Source organism: Cucurbita maxima, unplaced genomic scaffold, assembly GCF_002738345.1.
Source record: "Cucurbita maxima cultivar Rimu unplaced genomic scaffold, Cmax_1.0 Cma_Scf00010, whole genome shotgun sequence".
NCBI lineage: Eukaryota > Viridiplantae > Streptophyta > Magnoliopsida > Cucurbitales > Cucurbitaceae > Cucurbita > Cucurbita maxima.
The window spans coordinates 2,463,768-2,487,929 of NW_019272026.1; the positions used below are offsets into that span (position 1 = coordinate 2,463,768).

The following is a 24,162-nucleotide window of genomic DNA, read 5'->3' on the forward strand; positions in this document are numbered from 1 at the left end:
GAGAGTTGGAGAGGGGAAGCTCGAAAGGGAAAGCCCAAAGAGGACAATATCTACTAGCAGTGGATATGAGTCGTGTAAAATATAGTAGATGCATTTTAGAATCGTGAGGTTGATGGCGATACGTAACGGGTCAAAGTAAACAATGTATGCTAGCGGTGGGCTTGGGCTTGGCCAGTTACAAATGGTATTAGAGCCAAATACCAAAAGGTGTGCTAGCGAGAGCACTAGTCCCCAAGGGGTGGTTACAAATGGTATCATAGCCCAAAGCCAAACATCAGGCGATGTGCCAACGAAGACGCTGGGCTCCAAGGAGATGAATTGTGAGATCCCACATCAGTTAAAGAGGGAAACGAAACATTCCCTACCTTTCTATAGCATACGCATTTTAAAACCATGAGGCTGACGACAATAAACAATAGGCAAAAGCAAACGATATCTGTTAGAAGTGGATTTGAACTATTACAAATGGTATTAGAGTCAAACACTGAACGGTGTGCCAACGAGGACATTGGCCTCAAAGGAAGTGGTTATAAATAGTATCAGAGCCACACATCAAATGATGTACTAGTGAGGACGTTGGCCTCCAAAGATGATGGATTATGAGATAAACATTCTTTACCTCATTATAGTAGACGTATTTTAAAACCGTGAAGTTAACGAACATACAAACTCAGATGATTCAAAGAGAAAGAGTCCGTAAAAAGAGAAGCAAAATGTTGTTTTTTAATCTTATTATTAAGAATAGAATATAGTATTATTCTCCAACTTGTTTCAAAAACTATGGACGTTTTGGATGCTCTCATGCTTACTCATTATGGCATGCATACTTTTTTTATGCCCATCAAATCATCGTTCTTATACAACCATAACGTATTATCGATTCGAGTAATTAGTTCAATAGATAAGATTCCATTCGATAACTATTTTATTTTTTATTTTTGATAATCGTACTCGTTTTCGTTTTCGTTAAAAAAAACATTTGAATTTTTAGTTAATTTTTTTATTACTATTTTAATGAATTTTTAAGTTTAGTGATAGCAATCACTTTAATTTTGAATATACACATATACTGTTGAGATTCGAGAACGAAATATTTCTTGTAAGGGTGTGGAAATCTCTCCCAACCAAATGCGTTTTAAAAATCATGAGACGGTTATTAATCGGGCCAAAGTGGACAATATTTGCCAGTAGTGAGCTTGGACTGTTATAAATAATATTAAAGCCAAGAACAGTGTGACAGCAAAGATGTTGGCTCCATCCAAGGGGCCGTAAACGAAACATTTCTTATAAGGGTGTGAAAACTTCTCTTTAATAGAATGTTTTAAAAATCGTGAGACTGACGATAATATAGACGATGATACATAACTCTCGACTATAAGTTAAAGGGTAAAAAATGGTATTTTATTCCGAATATTTAATTAGTGTTGGGATTTAGGAAGAGGGTCACAGTAGCAGCTGATTAATGATGTCGGAATGACATTATTTTAAAGCGAAGAAATCTACTTAATCAGATTTTTAACATAATCACATCTCACATTCATTCTCAGCCGAAAGCCCATTACGAAGATCACCATAATATTTCCTTTCTTTTCGTTTCTTTAAACAATAGAAATCGAAAGACATTCCGCCAATCGCACCAATTCCACCACTGGGCTTCGCGCTCCGCTCACCATCGGCACAAAATCTCGCCTCTAAACCCTTAATTTCCATGATTTTTCTCCCAAATTCGAAAACCCCATCTCAAAATTTCTCCATCTTCTGAATCCTTCTCCCTTACAACTTCTTAAAACCCACCATTTCAGCGTTGTTATCGATTTCCTTTGGAGTTCTTGCATGATGTTGTCTAGATATGGCGCTGGATTCTCCCTCGTTTTTTTGCTTTTTCTCGCCGATTTTGCGACTGGAAACGAACTAAGTTTCACTCAAGTGAGTTCCCTTTTCACCATTTCCTGTAATTCATCGATCTCATTTTCCTTTTCATGAGGTTTATATAATGGGTTTCTTAAAATTTGTTTCTCAGTCAAATGGGTCTGTGGCAGCGATGGTGCCACTGATCGAGGAGGGGAAAATGACGATGATGGAGATGAATGAAACTAGAAGAAAACTGGGGAGCTTCCAAGTATGTGCTCCTTGTACTTGCTGTGGTGGGGCTAAGGGCCTGTGCTTGCCATCTCCTTGTTGTTATGCTATCAATTGCAACATCCCCAACAGACCATTTGGGTTTTGCTCTTTCACTCCTAAATCCTGTAATTGCTTTGGATGCAATCTCTAGCTTATACATTCATATATCTCTCTGAAATTTCCTTGCATATATATATATATATATATGATGATGATGATGATCTTGGTCATTTGTTATCTCTGTTGCTCTGTTCTGGAAATGATTGATTTGAAGAACTCTGTCCTGAAATTAATTCTTGACCCTCTTAGTTCCAAGATTTATCGTAGAGTTATAAAACTAGCCGTTCTTAGAGGCCTTGATGTTGTATAGATTCTCTGTAAGTGACCTGTGTTTGTTCTTGTTCTAAAACTTGTTAGCTTATTCAAGTTATTTGATGATTGCTTTGAGGCTCTTTGCTACTAGTTGTTTAGTTTGATTGATACCTCTAGTGTCTTAGAGTCATGGTTTGATAAGACACCAATCAACTTCTCTCCATTTCTTTATAAACTGAATAAGAATATGCTTCCTTTGTTGTGTACATCCATATCTTTTGTTTGGTGGGGGCTGAGTTGAGGGGATGGAGGAGTGAGAGTAGTGTAAACATTGTTTATAGTTCCTTATGTGTAACTTTGTCAACGTTTGTGAGACTAATCTATACCCACCGTAAAAGCTTGTAGCAGCTCAAACCCATCGCTAGTAGATATTGTTTGCTTTGGCTCGTTATGTATCGCCACCAGCCTCATAGTTTTAAAATGCATTTGTTAGGGAGAGGTTTCCACACCGTTATAAGGAATGTTTTGTTCCCCTCTCTAACTGATATGAGACCTCACAGTCCACCCTCTTTCGGGGCTTAGTGTCCTCACTAGCACAACGCCCGGTGTCTGGCTTTGATACAATTTGTAACAGTTCAAATCCACTGCTAGTAGCTATTGTCTGCTTTCGCTCGTTACGTATCGTTGTCAGCCTCACGGTTTTAAAATGTGTCTACTAAGAAGAGGTTTCCACACCCTTATAAGGAATGTTTTATTCCCCTCTCCAACTGATGTGAGACCTCACAATCCACCCCCTTTGGTGGCTTAGTGTCCTCGTTGGCACACCGCTCGGTGTCTGGCTTTGATACCATTTGTAACAGCCCAAACCCACCGCTAATAGATATTGTCCGCTTTGGCCCGTTACGTACCGTTGTTAGCGTCACAGTCTTAAAACACGTCTAGTAGGGAGAGATTTTCATACCCTTATAAGGAATGCTTTGTTTTCCCTCTCCCACCGATGTGGAACCTCACAAAGCTATTGCATTCTTCTTCATTTTTAACTCGGTGTCTTCTTCAAGACTCCGAGCATGAAATATTCATAATGTGATGAAGCTGTTAGCTTCGTTTTCGGGTAGGCAAAAGAACGAAAAATGCTCGACTTTCCTGCACATTTGTGGAGTGATGTAGGAAAGAGACAAGGGTGTACAACTTAGAAGTTATATCAACATTAAGTGCATTGAGAAAAGTGTTTGAAGAATCTAATTCTCCTCTTTCTTTGATGGAACACCCCATGTGATGCCTTGAGGACAAATAACTATTAACTTGTTGTCTTGTTTTCTTCTTTGCTTGATTTATGCCCTTCATACCCTTTAAACTACTACTCCAAGATGCCTAATTTATGTATCATTCATCCATACGTACTTGTACGGTATTTGGTATCGACCCGGTACAGTATGTGCTTCTCTTTACAAATTCTACTTTTGTTTCTCTTTTTCTAGTCATCGAGGTTGGTTGACCCGAGCCTCGAGTATGGTTATTGTTTTTCTATATGGTGCTTATTTTATGCTTGTGTGAAGCCTTGTATGTGAATACGTGACTTAGTCTTGTAACTAAACTATAGTAAACTATAGCTGCTTGAGAATGAAAACGATGTAACATAGGACATGAGATGTTCACAAATAGAAGAAATGTGATGTAGGAAATATGAGAACATATCGACACGCCTCACCCCCTCCGCCCAAGTTTTCGAGAGAGTGAGAATGGAAAGACAATGAATTTAATACTATCTTTCGGGCTTTCCCTCAAGATTTTTGGGCTTTTCCTTATCGGCTTTCTTATTACACGTCTACTAAAGAGACATTTTTACACCTTAAAAATGGTATGTTCCCCTCTCCAACCAACGTAGACATTTGTCGGACACGAATACGCTGTCTAACACAAGTCTATTTTGATGAACAAATATTTGATACTTATCAAGTACTTTGACATGTGTCAGACACGAATACGCTGTCTAAGTTAACTCGTCGGTGCTTCATAGATATACTTACCTGACACGAATATGCCAATGCAGCTAGCACGCCCGTGCTTCATAGGTATACTTTTGAAAACGGGAAAGAATCTAGGGGGTGACTTTTGTTGTCTTCTCTGTTGCTCAGTTAAAAATAGCCGCTGAAGAACAAAAGTGGCAGTCTTAAAGTTCCTGTTGTTCTTATATAGGAACTGATGGGAAACACCCAAAGTTGCTTCTGTTGGAAGTGGACAGAAAAATCCTTTTTTCTTTTCTTTTTTTATTTGGAGGTTCAAAATATTATATTTCGATGAATTAATAAAAATACCCTTAAACTTTATATTTTATATAAAAAGTTTATATTTTATTTTTTTTAATAACGTTTCGAAAATACCCTTAAGGAAAAAAATTCGTAGGGTGCCATATAATATTTTCATTACAGATCAATCATCGAAGTGGATATTAAAACAAAGTTTGAAGGCCAAAATAAAGCATTTCAGACACTCGGTACCTAAAAGTTCATTATATTTGCCCTATAACGGAAAACAAACCGAAGTTGGTGGCAGGTATTTGGTTTACCCTACGAGTGGAGCTCGAGTATGTTTGCAAGACATCGAGGAGGTCATTTTGTACTCTCATCCTCGAGCGAGAAAGGGGTCGAGTTTCTAACAACCAAGTTTGTGTAAGGTATTCGGGTGTAATAGCCCAAGCTCACCACTAATAGATATTGTCCTCTTTAGGCTTTTTCTTTCAAGGACTTCCTAGGAAAAGTTTTCCACAATGTTTTGTTCCTTCTCCAACCAATGTGGGATCTCACAATCCACCCCCTTGAGGGCCCAGCATCCTCGCTGGCACACCGCCCGGTGTCTACCTTTGATACTATTTGTAATAGCTCAAGCCCATCGCTAGCATATATTGTCCTTGGCTTTCGCTTCAAAGGCTTCCCCTCAAGGTTTTAAAATGCATCTACTAGAGAAAGTACTTCGCACTCTTATAAGATCTTGTACTCTCCTTTAAGGCGAAAGAAGGGTCGGGTTCTCTAGCAGCCTAGTTCTTTTACAAAAGGTGTTTCGAACTCAATCGACTTCACAATGCATAAACTCTCTTCAATATTTTCACAGTTCTTCTTTGCTTGATTTATGCCCTTCATACTCTCTTTCTATTCTTGTTTCTAGTTTCTTTCCAATACAACTCTAAATGGTATACCCCGGTAATACTTAAAAACATATTTCAACAGAAGAAGTTGAAATTTACAGCATTTTAAATACAGAACACCACGAGATCGGAAGCTCATACCCGAGGTTTCGTGTTAAGCTATCCGCTGCATATATTTCTGATAAACAATCATTGTTTCCTCCTTGTCCTTCAATACCAATGGCCATGAAAGTTTCTATATTCTAAGCTTCAATGACGATCTACATTGTTACAAGAACGTACCAGTTCGTCGTATGATCGTCTTATAAAGTGGTGTTGCCATCCATTGTCTCTGGGTATGGATCATGCCAGCACTCATCTTGCTCAGCAGCCTCTTGCCATCTTTTTCTAAATACAGCTAGTTCAATATAGGACTGCCTTCTTACCTGCATGAATAAAAATTGAATTCAAAGATAATAAATAGACAAGAAACGAAACAAATGTAGACTCGACGTGACAATAAGCCTAAGAGGATTGTTTCATCAGATTCCTCCGAGTTATCACAGACATACACACCCACCACCCACCCCCAAAAAAATCTGTGAGATCTCACATCAGTTAGGGAGGAGAACGAAGCATTCTTTATAAGGGTGTGGAAACCTCTCTCTAGCAATCACGTTTTAAGAACTTTGAGAGGAAACCCAAAGAGGACAATATATGCTAGCGGTGGGCTTGGGTTGTTACAAATGATATCATAGCCAAACATCGAGCGATGTGCCAATGAGGACTCTGGCTCCCAAGGGGGTGGATTGTGAGATCTCATACCAGTTTGAGTGGAAAACGAAACGTTCCTTATAAAGGTGTGGATACCTCTCCTTAATAGACGCGTTTTAAAAACCTTGAGGGGAAGCCTGAAAGGAACCGTCCAAAGAGGATAATATCTGCTAGCGGTGGGCTTGGGCCGTTACAAAATCATTTGGGGACCATGATTATCAGCATATTATTATCACGGGTGGCATTTATGATTAAGTATCAAAACCAGAATAGTTCATCAGAGGCATTAAACGAGGCTAAAGAAACAAATGAAAGTGAATTGCGTGTGCAAGAACTTACATCAGCTCTATGATCCTTTACAGGAGACTTTGAAGATGTCTGCAATTGTAGAGAACTTCTGTTATTTGATGATCATGAGGCTTAAGAAATCATAATGAAAGCAATAACTACGTTGCTACAAGTAAAATTATAAAACTATCATATTTTCAACCTCATTTTCTTCTGGACCACCGAGCGTCGGTCGTCCATGATGGATTACATACTCGGAGTCAACGACACCGACGTTCTTTGTTCGATCACCCTGTTGGGAAACGACCCAATATTTCAAACAGCAGAAGAAAATTAAAGGAAAACAAGATGACTGCAAGTAGAAACTCTTGCCTGTGCACAATATCCCAGTTGCATATCTAAGCCCCAAGCATGGATCAAATCATTCTGTTCAGCAAAAGAAACGTATTTTGATTAAAACGATACATTTTGACTTTCGTTTAGTTGAATAATGTATGACAGGCCAAGAAAAGGGTAGCACCCACCTGGATCATATACCAAACACAACGCCATGACGCTCGGGAAAAAACCGGGGCCATCATTTCGATCCATCTGCAACAGATCTAACTTTTCAGGCAGAAACACTTTGCACTCAAGCACAGGTCTATAAAAGGTATCTATCTTGAGACATTCCCTCAAAAAAACATTCAAACGAAAGCATAGAGCTTCGGGTAGCTGCGCTTACCCAGTGCATGGAGGGGCTGTACTGTTGATATCACAACCTTTTCCACCATTACTAGGTTTGTAAGTTCTCCTGCATAAATGACAGACCAAAGATAGAACCACACAGTAGTAAACAACTGATGAAAGCATATAAACAATGTATCAAAATGTCAATGATCAATGACTTCAAAAGGTGAAATATGAACATGTAATGACTTGATCTGTTATTTTACTCCACTGTGAAGAAGCTATGAGATTCTTGCTTTCATGGAAAGTTAATACAAATCAGTTCATACGAAAACAGGGAACGGGGAGAAGACCTGTGCACTTTCGATCGCCTCCCACGTGCAGTAATTTGATGGTGCACCTCTGATTTGAGTGGATCAAGAGCTGGTTGTGATATCTCTAGCCCTTCACTTTCAATAATATGTACATACCTTATAACGGGGAGACAAACATTGAAACAGTTCAGCATCTTTGATCTCTTGGAAGTTAGTAGTTGTTAGGAGACTATTGAAAGAGCCCAACATCTTGTAACAGCCCAAACCCACCGCTAATAGATATTGTTCATTTTGGCCCACGTATCGCTATCACTCACGGTTTAAAAAGCGTCTGTTAGGGAGAGGTTTCCACACCCTTATAAGGAATGCTTCGTTCCTCTCCAACCGATATGCGATCTCACAATCCACCTCCCTTGAGGGCCCAACATCCTCGCTGGCACACCGCCCGGTGTCTGGCTCGGATGTCATTTCTAACAACCCAAGCCCACCGCTAACAGATATTGTCCACTTTAGCCCGTTACGTATCACCGTCAGCCTCACGGTTTAAAAAACGTATGTTAAGGAGAGGTTTCCACACCCTTATAAGGAATGTTTCATCCCTCTCTCCAACCAATATGAAATCTCACGATCCACCCCCTTTGAGGGCCCAATGTCCTCGATGGCACACCGGCCGGTGTCTAGCTCTGATACCATTTGTAATAGCCCAAGCCCACCACCAACAGATATTGTCCACTTTAGCCCGTTACATATCGCCGTCAGTCTCACAGTTTTAAAACACGTCTATTAGGGAGAGGTTTCCACACCCTTATAAGAAATGCTCCATTTCTCTCTCCAACCGACCGTTTTGTTTTCATCAAACAAATTGAACCCAACTTACTTTTTAGGATTGAAATTGTCAACTCCAAGGTCCTCATCCCAAAGAAAGATGTAATTATATGCTGCTACAATATCAGGATGTAAGAAGCGCTTGGCAAACCACCTAGACATCACCAGATCAAGAACCAATGAAACAGAGTGAAACTCAGCAACTTTCATAAATAGAATGAACAAAACATATGTAATAAGAACCTACCACTTAGTTTGATTGATTGCAGTCACATGTACTACACGATTACTCCACTCAAATTCCTTCCATTTGTCCACGATACCATCATAATGGAAAAGCATCACAGCAAAGTCGCTAGCTAGAAACTGTTGAATAGTTGTGAAAAATTACAGATAAATGGCCACAAATTAACAGGATAGCTTTGAATTTAGCATATGATTATACCTCTCCTCATACCTTTGCTACCATTGTATTCACAAGATCTTTTTGTTTAATCCCGACGGCCACGGCAAATAAATTACTCGATACGTTAACGGGTTTCTGTTTCAAGTTATGCACAAATCAGTACAAGAATCAAGATAAGAGAATCAACAAGCACAAGTATGAACTTTAAGTGTTCATTATGAGCATAAACAAGAAATTTGATAGAAAGTGTTGTTACATGAAGCCCTTGTTGGTGCTTTTAAAAGAAAAAATCTCCTAAACTCACTCTAATAACATTCCCTCTTAGATAAGTAACATTGATCACATTTCCTCACACTAGCAGAAGGAAAGTCTAAGGAATTTGAAGAAGATTATCTTGATCCATGACCTGATAAGAACGCTTCGACGCACCCCACAGCGGTCGCATTTCCAAGTTAGATCCAGTGACAACAATGTCTTTAGGTAGCGGGTCACTTCCATTTGGTCTACATTGATTCTAATGAAACAAAAAACATGAGCATCGAAGGTATAAATCACTAATGTCATATAAATATGAGAAGATTGATACAAAAAGTTGTTCGTTCTTGTAACAATATCGAACGAACCTCACATTTATTGAACTTTGATCTGACAAAACCATCTATTCCCCAGTTAGAGATTTTCTGAAGAAGAAGAAGAACCATGTCATTCTAGAGTTCAATGAGTTAAAATCCTTTCAAACACTGATAGTGTGGCATGAAATATGTTGTACTAATAATGAACTCTGTGCAAATGCCACCAGAAGTTGACAAGTACTATCATTCTAGAGGCCCGAGATTTTTTCCAAGAAAATCCAACGAGAAAAAGACACTATTCCTTCTTTTCTACCGAATCAATCATAACCGCTACCTACATTCCACAAAATTGTGCACCACAAATAGGAGCTAGCTAATAAAGAGACATGCAATTCCATAGAAAGACATTACGATCCCCTGTAGAAAAAAAGAGCACGTCTAGTCTATTTCAACACTATAACCGACTCCATTGAGTTCACCACCATAGAACTAACAGTTACACCAACTTATTCGACGCTATATTTCAATTCTACTCTTTGAAAAGGAACATCGCCCACCCATCCTAAAGCCAACTAAACTTCTAAGTTATTAAGTTTTCGACAACATCTCAAGCTTCGACCACAAAGGCAACCCTTGGTGCTTGCTACAACGATGAGCTACAACACAGGATTCATAGAGAGAGCAACCACAACACATGAAAATCAGCAAGAGCAAGAGCAAGAAAGCATACCTCTCTGTAATCTGGTGCTATATATGCACTCCCCACAAACAATACAAGACAAAGCAAAGTAGTGACTGGAAGAAGGGTACAAAAACAAGAATGCCTACTTTTTTGCTCTGCAAGTAAGGGCAACTGCAAAGAAAACAACTCAAAATAAGCAATGAAACAAAATCATGCCCACAGGAACAGATACACAAGCATCTTAAACCCCACAAAACAAAGGGTATGATTAATTTTCAGTAACGATGGAAATCATTGAAGAACACCCATTATTTGTTGATTGGTTTCTATTAAACTGTTGGATTAAAAAACACCCAAAAGAACCCCAAATCAAATCAAATCAAACCCAATTGAATCGGTTAAAAAACAAAAGTTCATTCAAGAAGAAAAGGGGTAGGGTGCTTACACAACCGGAGAACTTCATGTTTCCATGAAATTCAAGATAGATTGGTATGAAAAGAGACAGAAAAGAGGCGAAAACTGCACAAATTTCAATACCCAACAACGTTCACCGGAAAACACTCGGCCACAACATCCACAATGTTGCCCTCGTCGGGAAATGAATTTAAAAGGAGACGTGGAAGAGAAGGAAAGTCATTAGGGAGAGAGAGAGAGAGAAATGAAACAGATTCTTCAGTTTTTTTTTTTTGGAAGAGAAATGATAATTATGGAAAAATTGAGGCAACCCGTTTTACAAGGAGTAACGTTAATTACACTAAGGATATTTTTTTTAAAAAAACACGTGTTTCGGTATGATTGGTTGAATTTTGCTTTTTTTTTTATAATAATTCATGATCTTCAAAATTGTTTTTATTATTTATTATTTCTTATCGAATTTAATTAAATATTTGAAAATAAACACACATCTTATTTATCTTATTTAAATATTTGTAGGTTTTATTTTCGTAATTAATTTATAATTGTACGTTACCCAATTTGATTTTCTTTTTCTTTTTTCTTTTTATTTCAGATAATTGAATTATGGTCGGATAATTGAATTATGTTTAGATTATTATAAAAACAGTGTTAAAATAAATAAATAGATAATTAATTAATTACCACGTATGACGCTGTCGAAAATGTTGTTGGAATGATGTTGGCTGTTATTGCATTATTTTATTTATTATCGAACGGCGCTTTACTTTCATTTTTATTATTATTATTATTATTATTATTATTATTATTATTATTATTGGCAGTAATAGTTGGACCAAATCATCATATAATTATTCATATTATTAATATAATAATACTCCACCATAAAAAATATTAATATTTTATTTATCTTTCACATTTTCAAATATTTTTTTATTATTATTTTTTTATGTCTCCTCGGAGATTAAATAAATATCTCTATTACCAGTGAATATTAAAAAATAAAATAATAATAGTAATGACATGAATATAATTAAATATTCACATTATTTTTGTACTTAGAATAATATATTTCCTATTTTCTACGCAAATGAAATAAATTATATAATTAAAAAATGGAGTAAAAGTTAATGGGACCCACCACTCAAAAAATAAACAAGAAAACTATATTGTATACGAAATAATTAATATATGTATGTTTCAAAACATTATCTTTTATTTATTTATTTATTTATTTATTTACTCAATAAGTTGGTTTGTGTACGTGTCAAATAATTACCGTTAAATACATATTTACTTTCATTTATTCTTTTTTTTATTATTTTAAATGTTCAATAAATCTTAAAATTAATTTTTTTAATGAATTTATTATTGATTTTCGCATATTATTGTCTAGCTAAATTTATGATTTATGGAAACCACACCAATTAAATTTAATAATTAGTAAAAATAAAGCTACCAAAATTGACCATTCAAAAAAAATTCAAAAAATAAATATTTCTATTTGTTTTTTTTTCTTTTTTTTTTTTTGAGTTTTTAATGTTTTTTTTTGAGTTTTTTTTTTTTTTTGATAGGTAATATATATTTTTATATATATATACTCAAACATACCTTATTGATATAGATAGTAACTTTCAATTTGTTTTAGTTTTTCTTAATATCTTATTTTTAGGATCGCTCTCGTTCGAATGTGGTCCTGACTAATTTGTGTACTCTTCCTTTATTCGGACTTTTCGCTTTATTTTTCGGTCTATTACACTGTTGTGACAGCTTCATGTATTCATGATTGAATCTATATTTTAAATTCAACGTTACAATCAATAGATAAAGTTTAGAGCATTCGATATTAATATTATTTTTTAATTTTTTATAATAGGTTGATTAAACCATGTGCCGAGCATGATTTGGAGGGTGACATTTGTATAGAGGTTGACTTTGACTTTTCATAATAACATGGGAACGTTTTTTTCATTACAAAAAAATTAAATACAACTCGGGAAGGTTTATATGGCTTGAAATTTTGATAAAATTATTCAAACTATATTTATTTTAAATTATAATAATATTATTTAATTAATATGAATATTAGACCTTAAAATTATATATTTTATTTTATAAGAGTTAGAATTATAAATTTTAATATATTTTATTTAAGATTATATCGAAATAATTATAAATTATGAATAATAAAACTCTTTAAAAAAAATTAAACTCAACCGAAAATAGAAGGTTGAGTTGGGTTGTGAAAAATTTCAGGTTGGGTTGAGTTATCAATCTAACCAACCCGAACTCTTAGGTTAGATAAAAAAAAATCTCTCAACCCAACCCAACCCAACTCAACCTGGACCATGTACATCCTTAATGGCGGGCCCGATGATATATTCCACTTTGGACCTCCAAATCTACTTCTAAAAACTTTTTTGGACTATTGTATCCCTTGAGTATGTTAACAATTTACAAAATATGCCACTTGCAATTAATTACCAGTAATAAATTTTAATTATAAATATCTATAATCCTTAGTTTTCAAAATATAAAAATTATCCTTTATTAAATTATATATTTTTAATTATAAAATAAATGGTATTAAACCATATGACACGTCATATCTCCCTTTTTAACTCATTATTCACTTAGCAATTATCAAATTAATGTAAGAGTTAAGTAAGGAGGAACGATACTAAAGACCGGATGAAAGACTTATTTGTTTAACTCGCACTATGTGAGATCCCACATCGGTTCGAGAGAGAAACGAAACATTCCTTTTAAGGGTGTGAAAACCTCCCTTTAATAGACGTGTTTTAAAATTGTAAAACCAACAGCGATATGTAACGAGTCAAAACAGATAATATCTGTTAGCAGTGGACTTGTATTATTACACACTATAACGATTAAACAAGTTAAAAAATGGATAAAAGATCAACTATTGGATGAACGAGTGTTGATTAAGTTACTCCACTCGAGTGCAACCATATCTTGAAAGGGATTTTAGAAGATCGAAATAACGAGATTGATTGAAAGGCCGACTAAGAAAAGATGTATTTTTTTTTTGAATTTGGTGTTAGAAAATAAAATATTTTGAATTTTTATTTTTAAATTTTAAGAGTATTTTTGAGATTTTTTTAAACTTATTATCCAAACTTTTGAAATTCGTTTACCCTAAAAACACAAAATAATCTCTGCAATTCCAACCCAGGCAAAGATACTGTGCTAATCTTCTCCTTACTTCGATCTTCAACGCTCAATCACTGCTTCTCCAAAGTCGTCGGAGTTCGCCTTCGTGGAGTTGCTGCTATCAGTTCCTGTCGTCTGAGCTTGTCGCGAGCAAGCCGTCGAGTTCGCTGCTTACCGTCTGAGGTTGATTGATTGGCTCATTGTTGAAGGTTCTCGTCAGGGGATTCTGCGGTTGAAGCGCTACCCAATTCGTGTGAGTTCAGAAACTAGGTTTGCTTAATGAATGAGTTTTGAATGATTTTCTATCTCTATTCACCTTCCCGACAATGGGTTATGGGTGAATCGAATTTGGAACAGGGTTCAGTATTGACATAATGGGTTGGGTTAATCGAATCTAAAAATATGAACCAAGTATAGATAATGTCTGAACCTAAAACTTCATATATGTATTGTGCATTTTGATTCTTTAGAAATATCCATTGACATGGACGTTCTGGGGAAATTTCTATTGCTATTTCCCTTGAGTTGTTTTTGATGGTTTTATTGATATAGGTATTTAAAACCTTGTTTTTGGAACTTGGCGTGATACCTTTAAATGAAATGCTAATCTGATGCTATGCTTATGAGATACACATCGGTTGGGGAGGAGAACGAAACATTATTTATAAGGGTGTGAAATCTTCTCCCTAGTATACACGCTTTAAAAACCTTCAGAGTAAGCTCAAAGAGGATAATATATGCTAGCGGTGTGATTGGACTGTTACAAATGGTATCAGAGCCAAACACCAGACGATGTGCCAGCAAGGATACTAGGCCCTGAAGGAGGGTGGATTGTGAGATCCCACGTCGGTTGAGGAGGAGAATGAAACATTCTTTATAAGGGTAGAAAACCTCTTCCTAGTATACGCGTTTTAAAAACCTTGAGGGAAAGCCTGAAAGGAAAAGTCCAAAGAGGACAATATTTGCATGCGGTGTGGTTGGGCTATTACAAATGGTATCAGAGCCAAACACTGGGTGATGTGCTAGTGAGGATGCTAGGCCTTGAAGCGGGGTGGATTATGAGATCCCACATTGGTTGGGGAGGAGAATGATGCATTCTTTATAAGGGTGTCGAAATCTCTCCCTAGCAGACGCGTTTTAAAAACCTTGAAGGGAAATTCCAAAATGGACAATATCTGCTAGCGATGTGCTCGGGCTGTTACAATGCTACTGAATTGGCTATGCTTTTAAGCTTTTATATTATCTCGTGCGTGTGATTAGAGGATCCTCAAAGGAGGCTATAAATACATATAACTTGGCTGTTTCTTGTAAACAAGATTAAGTTTGCAACATTAGTTTTGCAATTTCTTCTTTCATTTGTTTATGGTTTGCTATAGTTTTTCATCACCTGCATTGCAATGTTCTGAGTTTTGTTTCCAATTTTTTGTATAAGTCAATTGAAAGTGGTACAAATTCATTTCTATTTGTAGTGTTCTATGTAAGATGTTGGTAGACTATGCTTACCATATTTCTATTTCATTAATTTTTCAGATGAACGTGGGTTGTTCATCTGTTCTTGCTGATTCTAGTGCCATGAAAATCTTCTGGATTACTGTATAGGAATGACAACCTTAAGAAGTTCACTTATGCCTTCACTTGTAAAGACTTCTCCTTTCTTTTCATACTTCACTAAAATTCCATGGATATTTCCCGGCCAGAATACTTTTCGAGCTAGCCTCCAAGTCCATAGCCGTCGGTCGACTGTATTTTCAAAAAATATACTGAAATGTAGTTGCAACAGTTACTTCTCTATACACGCAGCTAGATATTTATGTACTGTTGCTTTAGCTTCCACTTCGTCTGTTCACGAATCCTCAGCATCTTCTACCGATAAAATCTCGAACAGATCAAGGAAAAAAGCCCTCAAGGAATCACCTGAGAGAGTGCTTAAACATAAATTAGATATGTGCTCAAAGAATGGACAAGTTGTTGAAGCACTGCAGCTTTACGACGAGGCACGGAGTAATGGCATCAAGCTTGAACAACATCATTATAATGTATTGCTGTATTTGTGTTCTTCATCGAGCTCGCTTGAAACAAGTGAGGATATCGATGTATTAAGCGTGGGCTTGAGTAGGGGTTTCGAGATTTTTCAGCAAATGATGACCGATAAAGTATCCCCAAACGAAGCGACATTTACTAGTGTTGCAAGATTGGCAACTGCAAGGGATGATCCAGAAATGGCTTTTTCTTTGGTGAAGCAGATGAAGGATTATGATATTGCACCAAGATTGAGGTCATATGGACCAGCACTTTTTGGTTTCTGTAGGAAGCTAATGCCTCAAGAAGCTTATGAAGTCGATTCCCACATGGCTGCAGCTGAGGTGCAACCCGAAGAACCCGAGCTTTCTGCTCTTCTAAAACTCAGTTCTGATGTGAAGAAGGCCGATAAGGTCTACGAGTTGCTGCTTCGGTTAAGAAGAACAGTGAGGCAGGTCTCTGAACCTACTGCTAAAGTTATTGAAGATTGGTTTAATTCTGAATGTGCAGCAGATGTTGGTGTTAAACGTTGGGATGTGAACGAGGTTAGGGAAGGAATCGTTAAACGAGGTGGAGGGTGGCATGGACAAGGCTGGCTCGGTAGCGGGAAGTGGAGGCTCGTGAGAACTGTGATGGACGATAGTGGCGTTTGTCAGTCGTGTGGTCAGAAACTTGTTTGCATCGATATTGATCCGAAAGAAACTGAAAACTTTGCTGCCTCGTTGACCAAGTTGGCTTGCGAACGAGAAGTTAAAGCTGAATTTAATAGATTCCAGGTATGATAGTTCTTCTGTCATCCCCAGATTCTATGATTTGAAGTCTTAATTGTTCGTGGAGTGATAAGCTCACAACGTAAGTTTCCCATATTGCATCTCCTCTTCTTTGTTGTTGCTGCATACCCCTTTGTAGGGGCTTTTGTTACGATGGTCTCTCTCTTTTTTTCCCTTCATCCGTGACTATCCAAGCTGACTTGTGCACATCTCGACTATTCTCACGGGACAATCTTATGACCTTACTATATTTGGTTGCCAATGAAATCCATAAGATATTAAATCCTAGATAGGTTGTGTGAGATCCCACATTGGTTGGGGAGGAGAAACAAGTATTTTTTATAAGGGTGTGGAAACCTCTCCCTAGCGTTTTAAAAACCTTGAGGGGAAGCACGAAAGGGTAAGCCGAAAGAGGACAATATTTGCTAGCGGTGGGCTTGGGCTGTTACAAATGGTATCAGAGCCAAATATCAGGCGATGTGCCAGCGAGGAGGCTGAGCCCCGAAGGGGGGTGCCAACAAGAACGTTGGGTCTCGAAGGGGGGTGGGTTGTGAGATCCCACATTGGTTGGGGAGGAGAATGAAACATTCTTTATAAAGGTGTGGAAATCTCTCTCTAGCAGATACATTTTAAAAACCTTGAGGGGAAGCTCGAAAGGGAAAGCCGAAAGAGGATAATATTTGCTAGCGGTGGGCTTGGGCTATTACAAATAGTATCAGAGCCAGACATTAGGCAATGTGCTAGCGAGGAGGCTGAGCCCCGAAGGGGGTGGACACGAGGCGGTGTGTCAGCAAGGACGCTGGACTTTGAAGTGGGGTAGATTGTGAGATCCCACATTGGTTGGGGAGGAGAACGAATTATTCTTTATAAGGGTGGAAACCTCTTCCATACAAAAACATTTTAAAAACCTTGAGGGGAAGCCCGAATGGGAAAGCTCAAATAGGACAATATCTGCTAGCGGTGGGCTTGAGTCATACAGGGGGCCACCACGGCTTAAACCTATTCCTTCCTAAGCCCTCTATATTTCCATGGCTCTTATGGTTCACTTAGTCAATCCATAGTGGTTCTCTCTGTTTTACATCTTTTCTTTAGAAAAGTAACATGTTAATTTATGTTGGCAAAAATCTGACTAGTTTGAAGGTGAAATACTTCAGGAGTGGCTTGAAAGGCATGGTCCTTTTGATGCTGTAATTGATGGTGCCAACGTTGGTCTTATTAATCAACATCATTTCAGCTTTATCCAGGTGATATATCTTTAGGTCTTACTTTTTCTGTGTTTAATTTGATTGGTACTGAAATATACTATCTTCTAATTGCAGCTCAAAAGGGTTGTATATCAAATGCGTCAACTGAGCCCTACAAAGAGAATGCCACTCATAATTTTACATAGAAGTCGTGTTACTGGAGGTCCTGCACTGAATCCTAATAACAAGAGATTAATAGAGTCATGGAAAGATTGTGGTGCGCTCTATGCTACCCCTCATGGGTCCAATGATGACTGGTATTCATCTTTCTAGTTATTTACTTGAATAGTTGAAAACCTGGAGATCCCACATCGGTTGGAGAGGGAAACGAAACATTCCTTATAAGGATCGTGGAAACCTCTTCATAATAGACGCGTGTTAAAACTGTGAGTCTGAGGGTGATACGTAACGAGACAAAGCGGACAATATTTGATAGTGGTGGGCTTGGGCTGTTACAAATGGTATCAGAGCCTGATACTGGGCGGTGTGCTAGCGAGGACGTTGGACCCTCAAGGGGGGTGGATTGTGAGATCTCATATCGGTTGGAGTGGAAAACGAAACATTTCTTATAAGGGTGTGGAAGCCTCTTCCTAGTAGATGCGTTTTAACACTAAGTTTGACGACGATAATGTAATGAGACAAAGCGGACAATATCTGCTAGCGGTGGGTCTGGGGCGTTACAAGCGGTATCAGAGCTAGATACTGGGCGGTGTGTCAGTGAGGACGTTGGATTCTCAAGGGGGGTGGATTGTGAGATCCCACATCCGTTGGAGAGGGAAACTAAACATTCCTTATAAGGTGTGGAAACCTCTCCCTAGTAGATGCGTTTGAAAACCGTGAGTCTGATGGAGATATGTAATGGGAGAAAACGGACAATATTTACTAGCGGTGGACTTGAGCTGTTAAATAGTACGAGCTCAAGTTCTTTCATTGGAAAGTTGAGTACCCTTTATGAATGGTGATTACTAGGAATTCAAACCAGTCTATTCTGTGTGTGCTACAGGTACTGGCTATATGCTGCTGTACGCTTTAAATGTTTTCTGCTGACGAACGATAAAATGAGAGACCACTTGTTCCAATTGCTTGGCAACAACTTTTTCCCACAATGGAAGGAAAAGCATCAGGTATTTTTCATTATTTCTCTCCCTCTCTTTTCATAGGCTTGGCTTGGCATGTCTCTCTCGCACACGTAGTCATGTGCAAATATTGTTCACTTTGAGCAAAAGTGCGTGTGACTTTACTTTTGAAATGTGAAATCCGACATTGGTTGAGGAGGAGAACGAAACATTCTTTATAAAAATGTGGAAACATTTCCTTAACAGATGCGCTTTAAAAACCTTGAGAGCAAGCCCAAAAGGGAACGCCCAAATGGGATAATATCTGCTAGTGGTGGGCTTGGGCCGTTACAAATGGTATCAAAGCCAAACACGAGGCGATGTGCCAGCGAGGAGAAGCCACGAAGGGATGGTGTACACGAGGCGATGTGCCAGCAAGGACGCTGGGCCTCGAATGAGGTGGATTGGGGGTCCCACATCGATTGGAGAAAGGAACGAGTGTCAGCGAGGACGCTGGCTCTCAAAGCGGGGTGGATTGTGAAATCCCACGTCAGTTGGAGAGGAGAACAAAACATTCTTTGTAAGTGGATTGTGAAATCCCACGTCGGTTGGAGAGGAGAACAAAACATTCTTTGTAAGGGTGTGGAAACCTCTCACTGGCAGATGCGTTTTAAAAACTTTGAGGGGAATCCCGAAAGAGAGCTTAAAGAGGATAATATATACTAGCGGTAGGTTTGGGCTATTACATTTTTATTAAGAAATTTCATAAAATACTTAATAACTCGTGATATCTGTGATTTTTCTCTCAATTAGCCGTTCATGTCTAAATATCAATCCAAATATTGGTAAATTCAAACCAATGTTTTCTTCCTTGATTATATCAAAAGCGGTGTCGTTTTAATACTTCGTCCAATGATTGGCAGATTCAAATGTCGGTATCACGAGATGGACTAAAACTCCACATGCCTCCGCCTTATTCAGTTGTCATTCAGGTGCGACAATTAACGTGCTAAATCTTTAAAATATGAACATTCATCGTTCGTGTTCGTGTTTTAGATATTTGATGGATGTTGAATCTATTCCAGGAGTGTGAAAATGGAAGTTGGCACATTCCAACAGCTACCGATGATGATCTAGAGACCCCAAAGCAATGGCTGTGTGCCACCAGAGCCACCGATACTTCTTCGAACTAATATTTGAGTTTGATAGCATTTTGGTGTCTCGGAAGTCTTGTATTACTGTAGCTAATATCATCGTCCTATCCAGGGCTGTTGCAGCCTCCACCAACGCACAACTCTGTCAGTGTTACTATCGCCATTACCTCGTTTCATATATGAGACGAGGGAGGAGCTTCCCTTTGTCTCATTTCCGAGAGGGGAGAGAAAGATGAGAGATAGAGCTCGATGCCATTTTTTTTCAAAACTTCTTTTGTTTAACGACATTGTAACTAAATATTCTTAATCATTGTCAGTATCTTCATTCGTTTCATAATTGTGATAATCTTTTCATTTAATTCAATTCACTAATGAGCTAAAATTCTTTTAGACTCAGTAACACGAATATCCTAAAACGATAAGATATTTGTGTTCGTATGTTTCGATCGATGACTTTATAAGTTTGGTTGGTTTGATTTTACTTCTGTTTTAAGTCATACATTTAAGTATAGGAGAGGGATGGAATAAAATAGAGATCTAATAGGATACAAATAGATTAAAAAGTTTAAGTATTCAGGTTCGACACCGGATGGTCCCAACATTCTCCTGCATTTCTTGAAAACTACTTCACATACCACCCCAAACATTTAACATAAATTAATCTAAGTAAAGCACACTTAACTATGAAGTTTCTATGATTGTCTATGATTGAGCAACAAAAAAAAAAAGTGCACATTATTGATATAGATAGTAATTTTCAATAGTAACTTTTTCTCCCCGTGTTTCAAACGGGACGAGAACTAGCGATTTGAGTCTCCAAAACTTTGGGTCATGAAGGAAAAGGAGCGAGTGGACACACAGACCAACAAGCTCACTCACTTTTTCACTTTAAATCTCTACCGTCCCTAGTCGAAGTTTCGCTTTTCCCCCTTTAATGGCTCTGCCTTTTTCTCTCCATAAACAAGACGAAGAAGACATGTAATGAGAGAATCTCTGTTTTACTGCGACCTCCGATAACCCACAATCCCATAAGAACAAAAACCCCCATCTGCCGCTACTTCCTATCTCGCTTCATTTCCACTCGTAAGTCTCTATTTCTCATTCTATGTTCTGTAATATGTACCATTATCTCATCGATGGTCGCCTTTTAGAGTTTTCTCATGTTTAGGCAAATGGGGTTTTACTAAAATTGATTCTTCTGGCTGTTTTTGGAGTTTTAATGAAATTGGTTCGTTTCTCAGTGATGAACAAGAACTGGGTCTTTGGTAAATCGATTCCGTTTCCCTGTATGAGGGTTTTCTGGGTTTGTTCTTCACTAGCAGCCCAGAAATGGGTTTCTTCTTTCTCTCCTTCTAAGTCCCTTGATTGGCATGCTCTGTTGTTCTTATTCTTGGTGATTCTTTGCTTAAACCCTTCCCACTCAGTGGACCTTAACCCTCAAGATGGGGCCTCTCTTTTGGCGTTCAAATCATCGATTCAAGACCCTAATAAGAATTTATCAAGCTGGATGGGTTCTAACTGTTCAGATTGGACTGGAATTGCTTGTGAAAACAAGACTGGTAGAGTGGTTTCCATTAAACTCTCTGATATGAACTTGTCTGGCCAAATTAACCCTGGATTCTGTAACCTTTCATTTCTTGAGCACCTGGTTTTATCCCAAAACAACTTTTCTTGCTCGATACCGACGTGTTTCGGTAATTTGATCCGTCTTCGAACTGTTGATTTGAGTGGTAATCGGTTTCAAGGTGTGGTGCCTGAGACATTGATGAAGCTAGAGAACTTGGAAGAGCTTGTTTTGGTTGGGAACCAATACTTAAAGGGTCCTATTCCTTCTTGGATTGGGAACTTTTCAACAAAGCTGCAGAAACTTGATCTGGGTTTCAATTCTTTTAGTGGTGAACTGCCTGAGAGTTTGTCGAACTCGACGTCCCTTAAGTATTTGGATCTTCGAAATAACTATTTGAAAGGAGATGTGTTTGATTTCCAGCAGCCTTTGGTTTTGCTCAATCTCATGTCGAATCGATTTTCTGGAACTCTTCCTTGTTTTTCAGCTTGCAAGCAGTCCCTCACAGTTTTGAATTTGGCTAACAATTCTATTTTTGGAGGCGTACCAACGTGTATCGCATCGCTTCGTGCTTTGGTTCAGTTGAATCTATCGTCGAATCATTTAACTTACAAGATGTCTCCTAGACTCCTGTTTTCGGAGCAGCTACTCGTGTTGGACTTGAGCAACAATGATATATATGGCCCTCTTCCGAGCAGGATCGTGGAGACGATAGAGAAATCAGGGCTTGTTCTTCTTGACTTGTCTCACAATCGATTTTCGGGTGGAATTCCATCGAAGATCACGGAACTGAGAAGTTTGCAGGCGTTGTTTCTTTCGCACAATCTCCTTGTCGGGGAAATTCCTGCAAGGATTGGGAATCTGACATATCTCCAAGTCATTGATCTCTCGTATAACTTCTTATCGGGGTCGATTCCGTTGAACATTGTTGGATGCTTTCAATTACTTGCTTTGATACTCAACAACAATAATCTTTCTGGTGAGATTCAACCTGAGCTTGATGCATTGGATAGTCTGAAGATATTAGACATTAGCAACAACATGATTTCTGGTGAAGTCCCACTGACTTTGGCAGGATGTAAATCGTTGGAGATCGTTGATTTCAGCTCCAACAATCTGTCGGGAAATTTGAACGATGCGATAACAAAATGGTCGAACCTGAGATATCTCTCCCTCGCTCGCAACAAGTTCATAGGTAACCTTCCCAGTTGGTTGTTTGCATTTGAAGTAATTCAGCTGATGGACTTCTCAAGCAACAAATTCTCTGGCTCCATACCTGATGTCAACTTCAACATTTGCTCGAATTTTAACAGCGGCGACATTAGTAGGCCATCAAAAGATCCATTCGCAGCAAAGAAAGTTGTGAATTTTAAAGTTTCTACCGCTGTAGATGTCGGTAGCGAATTACGATTCAATTATGATCTGTCTTCAGCTGTTGGAATCGATTTGTCAAATAATCTGTTACATGGGTCGATCCCGGAAGGTCTATTTTCACTAGAGGGTCTGCAATACTTAAACTTATCATATAACATTCTTGAAGGACAGCTTCCTGGGTTAGAGAACATGCAGAGTGTAAGAGCCTTAGATTTGTCCCACAATTATCTGTCTGGTGAAATCCCAGGAAATATATCCATACTCGAGGATTTGACACTTCTCGATCTGTCGTATAACTGCTTCTCGGGTTTGGTTTCGGAGAAGCAGGGATTCAAGCGGTTTCCAGGTGCATTTGCTGGGAATCCAGAACTGTGTGTGGAGTCTTCGGGCGAAGGGTGTCGTTCCACTGGCTATCCAACTGTTCCGGGGAAGATATCAGATTCGGAATCGGAGGGGCCGATATCGGTTTGGGTTTTCTGTTTGAGTGCATTTGTTAGTTTCTACTTAGGTACTGTTTCCCTGTTGTGTTCTGCTAGAGCAAGAAACTACTTTCTCCACACAAAAGCTTAATCAAGTGTAGGAATTGCTCTCTTGTATATTCCTTTTACCTTTGAGGCCTTTTCCCTCTCTTTTCAATAGAAGGAAGAGAAATCTTCCAATGAGACCAGAGCTATCAGCTTTGTATGACATATTTCAGAGTTAGCTATCATCCTAGGTTAATGAACATATGGTCTATCTTTTTTACTTTTCTTGTCTTCACACAATTCTTCTTTCTTCTGTTCTTTTTAGTTTTTAGTACTTATGTGTCATCCTGCATCGGTTAGAGAGAAGAACGAAACATTTTTTATAAGGGTGTGTGAAATCTCTTCTTAGCAGACGTGTTTTAAAAATCTTTAGGAAGGCCAAAAGGGAAAGCCCAAAGAGGATAATATCAGCTAGCAGTGGTTTTGGGCCGTGACAAATAGTATCAGAGCTAGACATCGGGTGATGTGCCAACGAGAAAGCTGAGTCACAAAGATGGGTGAACATGAGGCGATGTGCCAACAAAGACGCTGGGTCCTAAGGGAGGGTGTATTAGAGGGTTCTACATTGATTAGAGAAAGGAACGAGTGCCAACGAAGATGTTGGTGGATTTTGAGATCCCACGTCGGTTGGGGAGGAGAGCGAAACATTCTTTATAAGGGTCTGAAAACCTCTCCCTAGCATATATGTTTTAAAAATCTTGAGAGAAAGTCCAAAGAGGACGATATCTGGGCTTGAGCCGTTGAACCTCTAATTGCTTAATATCGATAGAACAAAAGTAGTCATCA

The 24,162-nt window shown here is 38.2% G+C and overlaps 4 protein-coding genes across 6 annotated transcripts; 3 read left to right on the top strand and 1 right to left on the bottom strand.

Moving 5' to 3' along the window:
• The first annotated feature begins 1,531 nt into the window (after positions 1 to 1,531).
• On the top strand, positions 1,532 to 2,583 carry LOC111485573. The gene is made up of 3 exons (XM_023132505.1): positions 1,532 to 1,926; positions 2,021 to 2,400; positions 2,446 to 2,583. Exons 1-2 carry the CDS (start codon positions 1,834 to 1,836, stop codon positions 2,270 to 2,272), a joined length of 345 nt encoding a protein of 114 aa, XP_022988273.1. The 5' UTR covers positions 1,532 to 1,833; the 3' UTR covers positions 2,273 to 2,400; positions 2,446 to 2,583.
• Positions 2,584 to 5,608: 3,025 nt separating this feature from the next.
• Positions 5,609 to 10,763, bottom strand: LOC111485571. The gene is made up of 14 exons (XM_023132501.1): positions 10,530 to 10,763; positions 10,133 to 10,255; positions 9,454 to 9,510; positions 9,237 to 9,344; positions 8,882 to 8,965; positions 8,672 to 8,790; positions 8,477 to 8,578; positions 7,639 to 7,755; positions 7,341 to 7,409; positions 7,141 to 7,207; positions 6,989 to 7,042; positions 6,819 to 6,908; positions 6,668 to 6,706; positions 5,609 to 6,000 (listed from the first exon to the last, which is right to left on the bottom strand). The coding sequence occupies exons 1-14, from the start codon at positions 10,545 to 10,547 to the stop codon at positions 5,878 to 5,880; spliced, it is 1,170 nt and encodes a 389-aa protein (XP_022988269.1). The 5' UTR covers positions 10,548 to 10,763; the 3' UTR covers positions 5,609 to 5,877.
• Positions 10,764 to 13,653: 2,890 nt separating this feature from the next.
• On the top strand, positions 13,654 to 20,282 carry LOC111485569 (proteinaceous RNase P 1, chloroplastic/mitochondrial-like). The gene is made up of 7 exons (XM_023132497.1): positions 13,654 to 13,925; positions 15,203 to 16,467; positions 17,616 to 17,705; positions 17,781 to 17,962; positions 18,709 to 18,829; positions 19,684 to 19,752; positions 19,846 to 20,282. Exons 2-7 carry the CDS (start codon positions 15,274 to 15,276, stop codon positions 19,951 to 19,953), a joined length of 1,764 nt encoding a protein of 587 aa, XP_022988265.1. The 5' UTR covers positions 13,654 to 13,925; positions 15,203 to 15,273; the 3' UTR covers positions 19,954 to 20,282.
• Positions 20,283 to 20,776: 494 nt separating this feature from the next.
• Positions 20,777 to 23,630, top strand: LOC111485567 (leucine-rich repeat receptor-like protein CLAVATA2). Of its 3 annotated transcripts, none has more exons than XM_023132494.1 (3): positions 20,777 to 20,997; positions 21,083 to 23,473; positions 23,520 to 23,598. In XM_023132494.1, the coding sequence occupies exon 2, from the start codon at positions 21,134 to 21,136 to the stop codon at positions 23,420 to 23,422; it is 2,289 nt and encodes a 762-aa protein (XP_022988262.1). In that variant the 5' UTR covers positions 20,777 to 20,997; positions 21,083 to 21,133; the 3' UTR covers positions 23,423 to 23,473; positions 23,520 to 23,598. The 3 variants fall into 3 exon arrangements, with proteins under 3 accessions (XP_022988262.1, XP_022988264.1, XP_022988263.1); XM_023132496.1 differs by having other exon boundaries at positions 21,135 to 23,473; XM_023132495.1 differs by having other exon boundaries at positions 20,777 to 23,467; positions 23,550 to 23,630.
• Positions 23,631 to 24,162: the final 532 nt, after the last annotated feature.

What these genes read in the sequence shown, in the direction of transcription:
- LOC111485571 (XM_023132501.1), bottom strand. An exon ending in TGAATACAATGGTAGCAAAG is followed by an intron (nt 8,791 to 8,881) that starts GTATGAGGAGAG and finishes ACTATTCAACAG; the next exon opens with TTTCTAGCTAGCGACTTTGC. An exon ending in GTGGTCCAGAAGAAAATGAG is followed by an intron (nt 6,707 to 6,818) that starts GTTGAAAATATG and finishes CTACAATTGCAG; the next exon opens with ACATCTTCAAAGTCTCCTGT.
- LOC111485567 (XM_023132495.1), top strand. Translation starts at nt 21,134, where the DNA reads ATGAAATTGGTTCGTTTCTCAGTGATGAACAAGAACTGGGTCTTTGGT.
- LOC111485573 (XM_023132505.1), top strand. Translation starts at nt 1,834, where the DNA reads ATGATGTTGTCTAGATATGGCGCTGGATTCTCCCTCGTTTTTTTGCTT. An exon ending in ACGAACTAAGTTTCACTCAA is followed by an intron (nt 1,927 to 2,020) that starts GTGAGTTCCCTT and finishes TTTGTTTCTCAG; the next exon opens with TCAAATGGGTCTGTGGCAGC.
- LOC111485569 (XM_023132497.1), top strand. Translation starts at nt 15,274, where the DNA reads ATGACAACCTTAAGAAGTTCACTTATGCCTTCACTTGTAAAGACTTCT. An exon ending in ATCATTTCAGCTTTATCCAG is followed by an intron (nt 17,706 to 17,780) that starts GTGATATATCTT and finishes TTCTAATTGCAG; the next exon opens with CTCAAAAGGGTTGTATATCA. An exon ending in AATGGAAGGAAAAGCATCAG is followed by an intron (nt 18,830 to 19,683) that starts GTATTTTTCATT and finishes AATGATTGGCAG; the next exon opens with ATTCAAATGTCGGTATCACG.